Below are 12,211 nucleotides of genomic sequence, written 5' to 3'. Positions count from 1 at the left end.
TGTGTGGACTAAAGAAGGGGGAAAAGAAAATTACACCTGGCCTTTGGAGGGGGCTCTGTTCTGAGCAGCAAATCCATTTTAGGCTAAGCACATGAAATCCCACCTCTGTTCCTCTCTCATCATGTTTTCCTGCTATCTTCTCCATTCCTTGCTATTGCCCTGAGTATGTCCAAAGCTGCTGAGAGCTAGTGCTGCAGACTGGAGAAGCAGCTGTGAATGAGTGAACAGTCAAGTCTTCTTTGGTCTTTCTTGGGTAAGAAAGGTCCTCACACCTGACCTAGGCAACTCTTACTAATAAGATCTGTTCATTTAATTCTTCTAACACTAAATGTCTCTTTCAGACTAGTACTGGGTTTGATCCTACTCACTTCCAAAGCAAACCTGTCCTTGTAACCTTCAAGAAAAGCTTCTTGTCAACAATAATCCAAAGCACAGTCAGTGGCCACTGCAGTCCCACTGCCAGCTCCCATTTCATATGAATTAATTAATTTCCTAGGAAGTGAGGGTGAGGCAGTGAATCTTAGCAAGTCCTCAGCAAACTTAAAGTACATTAAGCTGTACTGCCCTGAATTAGAAAAATGTTAAGAGTCAGTTGTAATAGTCTGTCAGTTTGATCTTTGCACATCACTCACCTGTACAGACATGCTGATATAAAGCAGCAGATTTTCTGCATATTTATATCATTTTGCATTTGAACAATGAGCACTAGCTGAATTCTAATTTCTGTATTACATGTACTGGAATAACTTGGAATAAAGGGAGTGAATGCAGTAAAACCAGAGAAACCTGCTCAATCAATTTACCCTAACAAGGCTACTCTTCTTGTAACAGTAATTCTTGTAGTCTAGTTTAAATCCCACTTAGAAATTCCCTTATATTTAATAATCCCAAGACCCCAAAACCCTGACTCCTCACATTTCCTGTAAGCTGCGTTATTTGCTTTTTGGGTGGCAGTAGGCAATATCAGGTTTGGTTTTTTTGTTTAGGAATGGAAGTCTTATACTTTCACTAGCTCTACTTAATACTTTTTCTAACCTTATAAATCAACACCTGTTGTATACATAAATTAACTCCAGTGCATTGCCGTTTTCCCTACCTTTAAAACACCAACTTTCATCATGATACAAAGGCTTGCTTTAAACAGGAGGAGCAAGTCAATTTAAAAAAAAAAAAATCTTATTTAGTGCTTGAGAAGCCAATCATGTTGTAGCCTTTTTGAAAGCCATACTTCTACTAACTCCAACCAAAAAGAAAAAAAAAAAAATCACATTACATAGATAGAGTGTTTAATTGCTGCAGTCCTTAGATGCACACAGAGTGGCTGCTCTTTTTATCACAGTTTTGCCAGGAAACTAAACAGGTTTTCATACATTTTTATCCAAACTCACTACAAGATCATTTATTTACAAAGCAAAAACAAAGTTAAAAACCCACCTACACCATCCTGGTTTAAGCTAAAGGAGATTGTAATATCAACTGGAAGCAGCATCTCCCATCCTGTAACGAAGAGTTAATATACAGAGAAGTTTCCATAAGTCTGTTCTAATTAATCTCAGATTGGTTCCATAGGTCCCTGATGTTAATCAAAAGTTTCCAATTAATTCAGCACTACCTGAATCACATATTCTTTTTAATTCAATAGCACGGTGATAATTCTTGACATCCCCAGCATAACTTCTTCATCCAGAGCTACTGAAACAAATATTTACAAAGGATGGCAACTGTTATGTAAACTGTACAAAATAGGAAAAGCCAAGGAAAATATTTCTACTATATTAAAGGTTAACTGAGAATTATCAAGAATTGATGCTAAATACTTTATATCAAAGGTCCATTGAAATACACTGTCCAATACAGAGGTAAGTAAGAAAATATTAATACCAGTGGTTTCCAAATCTTCTGCCCTCAGAAATTTTACCCAGTTGCAACCCCTAAACAGAACAATAATGAAGTGAGCAAGCTCTCAATATTAAGCTTTTCTGTAACTTTTTTGAAAACAAAAAGCCTCACTTCAGCTTTCTACAGTAAGAAATTCTTTAGAGGAGTTCTCACTTGCTGAGTGTCTGGTAAGGTTCAAGACATTCCAGTACATACTTGGTCCCATATGTGAAGGCTTTAGATCAGCAGGTTAATTTTTGGCTTTGCATATTAATCCTCTCTATTTCAGACTAAGGGAAGAACAAAAAACTTTCAGTAGTAAATACTGCAATGCTCTTTTGTAAAGTTTCACCACCTGAATACATAAGTGGAAATGGAGAATTATGTTCCACCATTCCCCAGCACTACATAGAAATTCATCTCTCACACAAATCGTTCCCAAAATCACACTTACTGTGGGGGTGAAGATGAAAGCTGCACAGTTGCTAATGTTCCCAAAAGAACCAAAATGGGACAATGTGCAGTGGGAATCTTTTTAGTTTGCACAAGATTAGATGTCAAACCCACCAAAACCTTGAAGGCTCAGGCCCTGTGCAGACCTAGATGGTGTCTAGTGAAAGCCATACCTATGGAGATGATGACAATAGGCAAGGCAGGGATCTGGAGCTCATGCCATCCCCCACACCACTGCCGGTAACCTGAGTGAAGAACACTTACACGTCCTTCAAAAGGAAAGCAAATCAGAAGGCTGGCAATTTTCCCCCAGTGACTTTTTTTTTATACATATAGCTAACATTTAAAAGGTGATAAGAATTCCCCAGTCCTGTAAGCAACACCATCCACTGCAACGAGGATAGATCAACAGCACAGAAAAGGAAAGACTCTACAGTCTTCAGAGACATGAATTTTCCTGGTGAAAAGCAAAAATTATGAAAGGTCTAAGTATAAAGATTCCAAACTTAAAATCTGTTTAAACCTTAGAAAGGAGATGCATTCTCCGTTCTACTTATTGTTTAAAACTGTCTCATTGGGTTAGGGAAAAGATGAAGTGGGTGAGAACACAACCTTTATAGCCTACAAGTCTACCAAAGTGGTTCCCCTTGCAGGATCAGGGGAGCACAGCAATGCTAAACTAAGCTGTACCGAAACAATTTCCTTTTTGTTTCATTTGACCTAACATTGTCCTTTAGCTTTTAGGTGTATTTAATCCCAAAACAAACCCAAAAAACCCCCCCAACTTTGGAGACTTCTTAATATTCCTTACTGGTACTAGGGAATAAAAAAGTAAGAAGTTTCTTAAACAGACAAAATAACCAACAGTTTACTGTTTTAAATGAACAAACCACGCTTTTCTTCAGTTCTAACAAACTAGTCAGTCTTTCTGGGTTCATATTATAACTATGGCTTCTCTCTCTTATTTCCAATTTCCCTGGATGATGCAGGCTACCTCAGGCTACCTTTTGACAGGTTTCACACATTTCTAATTACATTGTGGATTTAAAACCAAAGCTTGGAGGTTCTGGCAAAATTGTCTCATGAAATTATTTTCGTCTTATGTCCAAACCTGAGGGAACTGCGGGGAAAAGTGTGTGTAAGGTCTTAGAGCACAAAATATTGGGAGGTTTGGTTACAGGTTACAAGAGCCCAGAACAGGCATGTCTTCCACAGTGATCTTTGTATTTAAAAGAACATCAGGAGATTAAATCTCCCCGTCTCCTAAAATTGTGGGTGGAGTGGTTTTTTGTTTTGGTTAGACTTGATGGGGTTTTGTTGTTGATTCGTTTGCTTTGTTTGTTTTGGTGGAGTATTCTGTTTTTATTTGCTTGTTTTTAATCCTTTTAGGTTCCTTTATGTCATTTCCTCCAAACCTACTGAAGATATTAAGAAATAAAGGGAATTCAAGGACAGATGATGAAAGTGATTAGAGGCTTAGAAAGACACACATATGAGGAGGGATTATTAAAGTCTGCCTTGCCTATAGACAAGATCAATGGGAGGGATCATAAGAGAGACACAGAAAATGAGAAGAGACATTCCACAGAATGCTTTTTCATCAGTAGAAAGGAAGTGAATTTCTGGGCTTTTTTTTTTTTTTTTTTTTTTTTTTTTTTTTTTTTTTGTGTAAGCCTTTTATATGTGTGATCACGTAGGAATTAAATAATCCAAAAAAACCCACTGATTTTGCTGCTAGTGTCACTAAGGCTAAAAGAAACAAGAAGCTTGAAATTAGTTTCTCTATTCATTAATAAACAAACCACACCTGTTCCAGGTAAGTTTTTTTTGTTTGTTTCAAATAAAGGAAGGCTTCTTACAATTCTGTTTTCCACTAATAAAGAGAAAGTTCTGAATAAGCTCCAATGTGCAAGAAATCAATTGGGACTTCCCGTGTCTCTCTCAAATGCATCTGGTATTAGCTAAAAGCAAGCAGACTTCTACATAGACTGCTGATGAGACACAGTTAAGGAATTTATGTGTTTTAGTTGTACTGGAAAAGTATTTTTCTCCTCCAAAGCCATAATATAAATTTATAGTCCTGATGAAATGCAGAGGGTTCTTGTTCCGTAATGGGTAAGACATGAAGAGTGAAGAGCAATGTCCTGATCAACAGATTAAAAAAAAAAAAAAAAGAAAAAAGCTTTAACAGACCCTTATAGAGCCTTGAAAGGCAGTCCTGACACAGTGCTCTTGAAGTAAAAGTCAGCACAGTGAGACATGGGTTAGCATAGCCAGGCTAGTCTGAGCTTCAGGAATGTGAATTATTGCAATTGCATAGACATCTGCATGGATTTACTGATCAAGAAATATGTGTAGCTAGAATCTGAACACCCTAGTCTTCCACAATGCTTACTAAAAAATCAAGTCCCTTAAGAAAGCACTATGACACTTTTTTTAACTATTCTATCAATTACATTCCAGCAAGAGTAGTACTTTGTTCACGACAACTAAAAATGCAACTCCTGTTCCCAAATTGTTCTACTTCATATCTTAGGTCCTGATTTTGAATGTTTTTCAAATATTTGTATTTGAAGTGTTGCAGGAATCAGCTAGTAGTGGAAATTAAGCACAGTGAAGCTGCAGCAACTGGCATTAGCAGAGAAGACCGGAAACGTTTTGCATGGCTGTATTGTCCACGGATTTCACCTGCACCACCGGAGCGATCTGCAGTAATCCAGATTATAGCGACCAGATGCTTTTGGCAGGGAGAGGCAGGCAAAGTCTCCAGGAAGGGCACCCTTCCTAAATCTGGAGATGGATGATTTTCCAGAACTAAGGCAACTCCATGGCTATAAATCTATACCCACCACATAAAAGCAGAACTGTAAGGCACTAATTCCTTTACACTTCATGTAATAGTGGTTTTACACCCCACTCAGTACTGCTGTGCACAGCATAGCAGGGCTCTCTCGTGATTCATCCAAGGAAGAGAACATCCAAGAAGAGAGAACAGCCTCTCCTTCAAAATATTTGGCCTTCAGCAGCAGCAGTGACTCTCCCAATTTAAGAATGATCCAACTATACTTCAATAAAGTATTTCCTCTCATTCAGCCACTGGGAATGTCACACAAAATTTGACATATGGAGAATTATTAGCAGAAGCCACAATATCTTATACTTCAAATGGCCTCAAAGAAGAAGGTATTGAGCAGACCTGTTGCTATACACTGAAGATGCTTTTCGGCTGCAGCAAAAACGTTCAAATCCCCTTTATATTTATAAACTCCGAAGGCTGTATTTACAGTCAATTGTTCCAGCACTTCTGCAATCTAAATTTAATGATGCCTTCCTACAGTATACACAACAGCAATTCTGGAACTGTCATTTTACCTGTCCAGTGAAAAGGTGTAGCTTTCTCATGAGGAAAATCCTTAGCTGAGCTTGGAAGACATGCAGTAACCTACAGGCTGGAGAATTCCTTTAAAACCCACCCATCTAAAAACTAGATTCAGTAGCCTATGTTATACAGACTAGGAGATCCAGCTTCTACTTTAACACCTCTCTTTTCCCCAGACTTTATTAAATGGATCTCAAGTTACTTACAACATGTCCTATCCTGCTACCAAATCCAGTTCCAAGGCATTTTTCACACAGCAAGCCTCCCTAGTCTGCTCAGGCTCTTGAGAACCCCACCACTAGCTCTGTATTGTTGTGTTCATGCACTGCATTATTCTTCTCTCCCCATGTTTGAGAATAGCAACTTTAACTTCAGTTGCTCTGATGATTTTTGTTCAGTCTCTAAATAAAAAAACCAGCATTCTTATTTCTTGCTTTTTTCTACATAATACCAGCAGTTCTTGCTGCTCCAGTGTATGACCATTTCTACCCCTATGGCTAAGGCAGTAAGAGAAATGTTGAAGTTATCCAGACAACTTACCCAGGAAAACTTCCAATTTGTCTGGACTAAGAACAAACAGATTTAATACAAGATCTTACCATCATCTGGAACATACAACATGCTGCTACCATACCTAGCAATTATTTTACAAATTCTGTGATATTTGACACAACTTGCAAAGCCCAAACCCTGGAGCATCACAATTACATACAACTCTAAACTTGTATAGAGTCGTATTTCCAGCCCTCATGGTCACAGGAAGGGAAGATGACGCTAATTCTGATTAAAAGAAATCCAAAATCAGACAGAAGACCAAGGCTATTATAAAATTGCATTAAACATGAGATTTTTTTTTTTTTAAGGTCAATACACATGTACAATAAACAACACAGCATGAGCCATGATACTTTATACTTTTAAGTAAATCAACTAGAGTAGGGAGTAGAGTTTAACCTTTAAATATGCCAAAAATTATGAAGAAATGCAACTTTTCTCCGTGGCTGCACTTAAGTAGGTAGTCACTATTCTTTACAGCAAGATCAGAGAAAGAGAAAGTAATCAGTTCAATTTTCAACAGAGAAGAACACAGGAAATGCATAACACTGTTAACTCCCATATGACTAGCATGTGTGACCACCTTACAGTGTTAAGAGCATTGTAGATTTCAGTAGTAATGCTACAGAGTATCGGGTTACCTATTTTTAAAATATTTCATTATTCTGAAGCAATCTGAATCACATCATCTCCTTTTCATCACTGTGAATTAATGGGCAGGAGGGATGGAGAATACTGCTAATGCGCAGTACTGGAAAATAAAATCCCCAACACCCAAAACCTTCACCCCAGTCATGTCCAGAAAAGATCTTGCCTCTCAAATAGTTTATCCTTACACTTCAAACCATAAAGTTCATTTGTTGTCAGACCCGAGATCTCAGCACAGAAAAGAAAAGAGAATTTCTGCCAATATCCCAAGTCAGCTAGAGCAACCTCGTTTTTCCTTTCCTGCAGTGCATGGGAAGAAAGGGCCACTTTTTACACATTTTTGAGCTGAACATTTAGGTAAGAACTTTAAACTACAAAGCAAAGTGCCTTCATCAACAGAACACTTACCATAAAAGCCACTAAACACATGAAAGGATCACAGCTTTGCCTAAACATGTTTATGTTTATATATATACCATACGAACAAAACACAAAAATAAAGAAAGATGAACTTGCCAGGAGACTAAGAAAAACTATTTCATAAAGCCATAGATCATGGATATATAGATATTCTTACTTTATCCCGAGAACACACAGGTGCACTTTTTCTGTCAAGTTCCATTCCTGCCACAGCCCTCTTTTAACTTCATAAAAAGAACCATAATAATTCTCTGCTGCCAGATACAATCACCTGCTCCAGAGTTTATTAAACAAACCTTGAGAAACAGAACCAAACCCCAGTATTTACCACTGTGATCGAGACAGAGTCACGGCATTAAATCATCGGCACTGTTGACTCTAGTGAGTAAGTTCCCTATTACCCTTGTATCCCTCTAGTTTCGATTGCGGGGATACCTCGAACACTGGTTTCTATGAAATCAGCATCCAGTTTCATTTCATTTTCCTGTACTAAAAAGTATTCAGAGCACGAACATGAAAGAATCACACAGAAAAAAACCCCTTCCCTTTACATCGTCAGCCTAGGAAACGTGGAGACCTCACGGGGAAAGCGCTGCAGGTTGGCGGCTGCCTCTAAGAGCTCGGCACCCAAATCCCGCAGGCAGCCCCAGCGCCGCCGCCTCCCCGGGCCGCCTGCTCTCGCCCGCCTTACCCTCGTCTTGCGGCGCCGGTGCCGCTCCGGGTCCGAGTACGTCCTGTCCACGGCGAGCGCCGTGTCGCTGCCCGGCATGCTTCTGCGTGTGTTTGTGCTGCTGTTGCTGCCGCTCCTGCCCGCTGCCCCACGCCGGGCGCGGTGCTGCCCAGGGCCGCCCAAGCACCAGCCCCGCGGCCGCGGGACCGAGCGGGATCGGGATCGGGATCGGAGCCGCCGCCGCCGCGCGGGAGCGCCGGGCACGCCCCGCCCGCACGGCCCCGCCCGCACCGCGGCCGCCCCGCTGCTCCCCAGCCCGACACAGCCGGATCGGCCCCTCGGCGCTGCGCGTCCCGCCGCACGGGTCCTGAGGGGGCCCCGGCTGGGGTGTCCCCCTCCTTCGAAAAAGGAAGGACGCCTGAGAGGGATGAAGGTGGGAGAGAGCTTAGCCAGAGGGACTGGGCCAGAAGTCCCTTCGTTTGTTTAATTTTCAAGGCCGTCCTGTCTGAGGTGACAGCCGGAGCTGGGACACGATGATCTCCCAGAGAAATGGCTGGACAGAGGGATGACAGTTCCTCCTGCTGACCGCCGCTGGTTTGGGTCCGATCCAGGTTTTGGAGGGAGTTATCATCAAGCGATCTCGACTTCCCTTAAAACAAACCTAAACCCTGTGGCTAGAGCGAAACCTCACAAAACGCAGCATATCCTAAAGGTTCAGAAGTCCAAAGGGGAAAGAAAGGAAGAAACCAGAAGTATTGTGTTGTCAGTTTCGGGCAGACTCACTGGTAAGGTTTTGACTTTGGCAGCCTAAGGTACCCTGGACACAAGCGAGCACTGCTGCTTGAAAGCCCTCGATACCTAGAATTTTTCACAATACAATGATATCAATTTTCTGTCAAACCAACTAAATAATCAGGGCTTCAAAAGTGGTCAGTGGAGCATAGCAACCAATTCAGCCCTATTTTCTGCACATTACCTATGTGAGATAAATCCTTCAATATCCTGGCACAGAGAAGCTTCAAACCGTAGTTTTGAACCATTCCTTCTGCTCAAGGAAAACTTGTTTTCCAGGGCATGTGTATGCCAGTGCACTTAAATTCCTAAGAGTTGAGTGGAGCTTCTGACTGATCTTCACATTTCTCATCAGACTTTCTATGCTGAGGAATGCATTTAAGTGACACTTAACATATTTTAACCCACTGAAAAGTGCAAGTAAAATACTATTTTATAATCAGTCAGTAGTAGAGGAAATGTATTTCTTTTCCTTTCTGAAATAAACAGACTTGTTGAGTTACCACCTCTAATTATTACACAAGTAAATATGGAGTTCCTTCAGGCCAACTCCTTTGCAGGAGTAGCAGGACTTCACCTTTTAGGTACAGTTGCTCTCACGCTCATGCACAAGTCGCACTGCTTTGTTTTCTCTAGCTGGAGACAGCAACAGTCCAAAGGTATGTGGGTATATAAACATACTTAAACATCAACATAGTTAACTACCCTAGGAGGACCTTGCAACTTTAAAAAATGTTTCCCTGTTGCCATTTGTTTGTTTTATTGGAATCATATGTACCAACACAACAGTACTGTCAGAGGTTAATTATCTGACATGAGGACCTCCATAGTGTTTTAAAGTAATAAGGTTTTCATAAACGAAACACCAGGAGTTCTAAAATAAAAATACAAGACCTCACCTTCTCGGCAGGTGTTTCATCTTGAACTCTAACACTAGTTTTAACAAAGTTATCCCAAAGTAAACAATGAGTGGGTTTACTAAAAGAAGCACTATTTTCCTAATGCAGTATTCAAAGTACCAAACTAATACTAGATACTGCACACAGATGGTAACTTGCCACCTTTCCTATACTTCTTATGAAGATGAATGAGTTAGCTGAAGTTAAAAGGCTGCTGGGAAAAAAACAGAAATGGAAACAGTTTTTTCAGTCCTTCAGCTCAGACATGAACATTAATTCATGTGCCAGAGGGTGAGGAACTCTGGAGGTAAAGGTGAGTAAAAAATTAAATAGGCAAATTTTGTGGGGCTTGGGGTTTTCACTGAAGTAATAATTGCACATTTCCAAACAGGAATGTGTGGTTTTCAGCACCTAGGATAAAACACTCTTATTTCCTCAGAAACTTTCAGGGTTTTTTTAAAGACTTGCCAGATGTAGTTGATAAAGCATAGAAAGGATAAGCAGCTGGAATAGGGACATATAAAACTCTGCAACCGCTTGATGTTTTAGTAATAGAAGGCTTATTATAAATCATACTTTATTCAAAAGTTTAAGAGTTTTGTTTACATATCAGCCTTATTTAAATAGCACCAGTAGACTAGCCATAAAATGGAGAAACTTCTCTTCAAGATAAAAAGAGGCAGGAATATGCAATATATATTTAGAGGTAGTATCAACATGCATACTACTATATTTACAAAGAAAGCTCTGTCCTGGTGTAGCCTCTAAGAAGAGAACATAATATAGCTGGTCTCGTAAGACCCCAGTGTTGCATTAGTCACACCTTCCAATCCTGTGGATCTGTTGCTTGGGCACTGCTCTCAGCGGTGCATACCAGAAACAGCAGCTCCCAGCTCCAGCACCAGCACCAGCAGCAAAAGCCCTGGCACTGGGCGGTTCCTGGAGGAGCTGTGACCACAGGACAGCAGGCCAGTCAATTAGGAATAGCTGCTGCACACAGCAGCAAGTTATACTGGAGAAGAAACAGCTGCTTGGGTGGAGGCATCTGTCCCACGGGTCAGGAGAGTCCTCCCACACAAACTGAATTAGGAGCCACTGTAATTTTGACAGTATCTGCAAGTGCAACATCTAAAGAAATGTTCTTTTCATATGTTGGACTTAAATCATCTGTGTCTTCAGAATTTATGTCAAACTGTGGTGCAATGCAATTCTCTGACCAAAGGCTGCTCTTTTCCCCCTTTATCTTTCCTTCTCACACATGGGCTACTAGGTCCTTCCTGAGCAGGAGCAGAAGCAGGTTCTTTTCCTATGGCACATTTGCAGAATGCATTTCATTTGGTTTGGCTGAACAAAGACCACCTGCCCTCCTCTTGCACACACAGCTGGTTTGTACAGCTCTCCTTCCTCACTACAAAACAGAGACGTGACACCCTGAATGTGGCAGAATACTGCACAGCACAGTACTACTGAAAGCTTCACTGGGTACTTCTTTCACTCTTATTTTCAAAAGCCCACAGAGTTTAAATAAATGTTCTTCCCACACACTGCACCTGCTCTCTACTAAACCTTAACTTCACTAAAGCAAATTCTTCCAGATAGCAGCAGAAGCATGAGCTGGACTCACAGTGACTTAGATGGAAATAGTAGTCCATAGATTCATTCTCTTATCCTTTGTTCTTCTCAGAAAGCATTTAAAACATTAATTTATATGGGTAAATTAATGATAAAATATTAAATCATTCTGGCTGTCCGTTTTGCCAATTTTAAAGTTCAATTACCTCAAAATCCCTCACTGAGTGCCCAGCAGTCAGTGCCCAGTCTTTTCCAGTCTTTTCCCTCACTTCAGCATGCTGGCTTGATCCACAATGCTTAACTCTTGGTATTTACATTATTTTGCCTACCTTATTAAAGTGACCTTTTAAAGAGTGATGCCTATTAGGAGCAGAAGGTCTAGTAAAGACTTATGATCACTGTACAAGAGTATTCACTACTGTATTTGGTTTTCAGAGGGACAGACATCAATATTGCAGTTGCCTGTATTGCCATGTTTTAGGAAAATCAAATCTCTGGAGGTGCAGCAGAGGCACTGTCCAAAGGAGGCCCATCAGCTGGAGCCTGAGCTTTGTCAAGATGATTCCTGCCTCACTCCTTTCTTCAGAGACTGAATCTTTTCCATCCAGTTCTTGCCCCATTACTTTGTGTAATGCTTGCACAGCAGACATACCACTCCCACCTACAGCCTATAAATTTTCCATACTGACTTATGCATAGTCCATGGAGGGAGCAGAAGTGCCAGTGCACTTTTGGGATTGCCTAACAAAACCCAACTCCCACACAATACAATCCCCTCGATGGTGTCACGCACACACTCTGGGAAGTAACAAAAAAGCCCGCAAAAGACCTTTACAGAGGTGGAAAACATGGAAACTCTTTCATTTGGAGGCTGGCTCAAGGTTTGGCCCCATTCTCTTTCCAGTTTTATCATGAATCTGGTTCTTGGCAATTTATTCTTTGGAC

General features: G+C 40.7%; 1 protein-coding gene across 2 annotated transcripts in view; it reads right to left on the bottom strand.

Moving 5' to 3' along the window:
* TMCC3 (transmembrane and coiled-coil domain family 3) overlaps nt 1–12,211 on the bottom strand; it is a 107,926-nt gene that overhangs the window by 36,891 nt on the left and 58,824 nt on the right. Inside the window, exon 1 of one of the 2 annotated variants that reach the window (XM_059846780.1) lies at nt 8,025–8,237. The exons of the other annotated variant lie outside the window; for it this stretch is intronic. Within the exon in view, the coding sequence (XP_059702763.1) occupies nt 8,025–8,102 (78 nt within the window). The 5' untranslated portion in view covers nt 8,103–8,237. Of the gene's footprint in view, nt 1–8,024; nt 8,238–12,211 lie in introns of those variants that run through there. 2 annotated transcript variants of the gene reach the window in all.

The sequence above is a fragment of the Haemorhous mexicanus genome, chromosome 5 (assembly GCF_027477595.1).
Source record: "Haemorhous mexicanus isolate bHaeMex1 chromosome 5, bHaeMex1.pri, whole genome shotgun sequence".
NCBI classification, from domain to species: domain Eukaryota; kingdom Metazoa; phylum Chordata; class Aves; order Passeriformes; family Fringillidae; genus Haemorhous; species Haemorhous mexicanus.
Note: the sequence above shows the minus strand (reverse complement) of the source record. Positions and strands in the feature narration are given on the sequence as shown.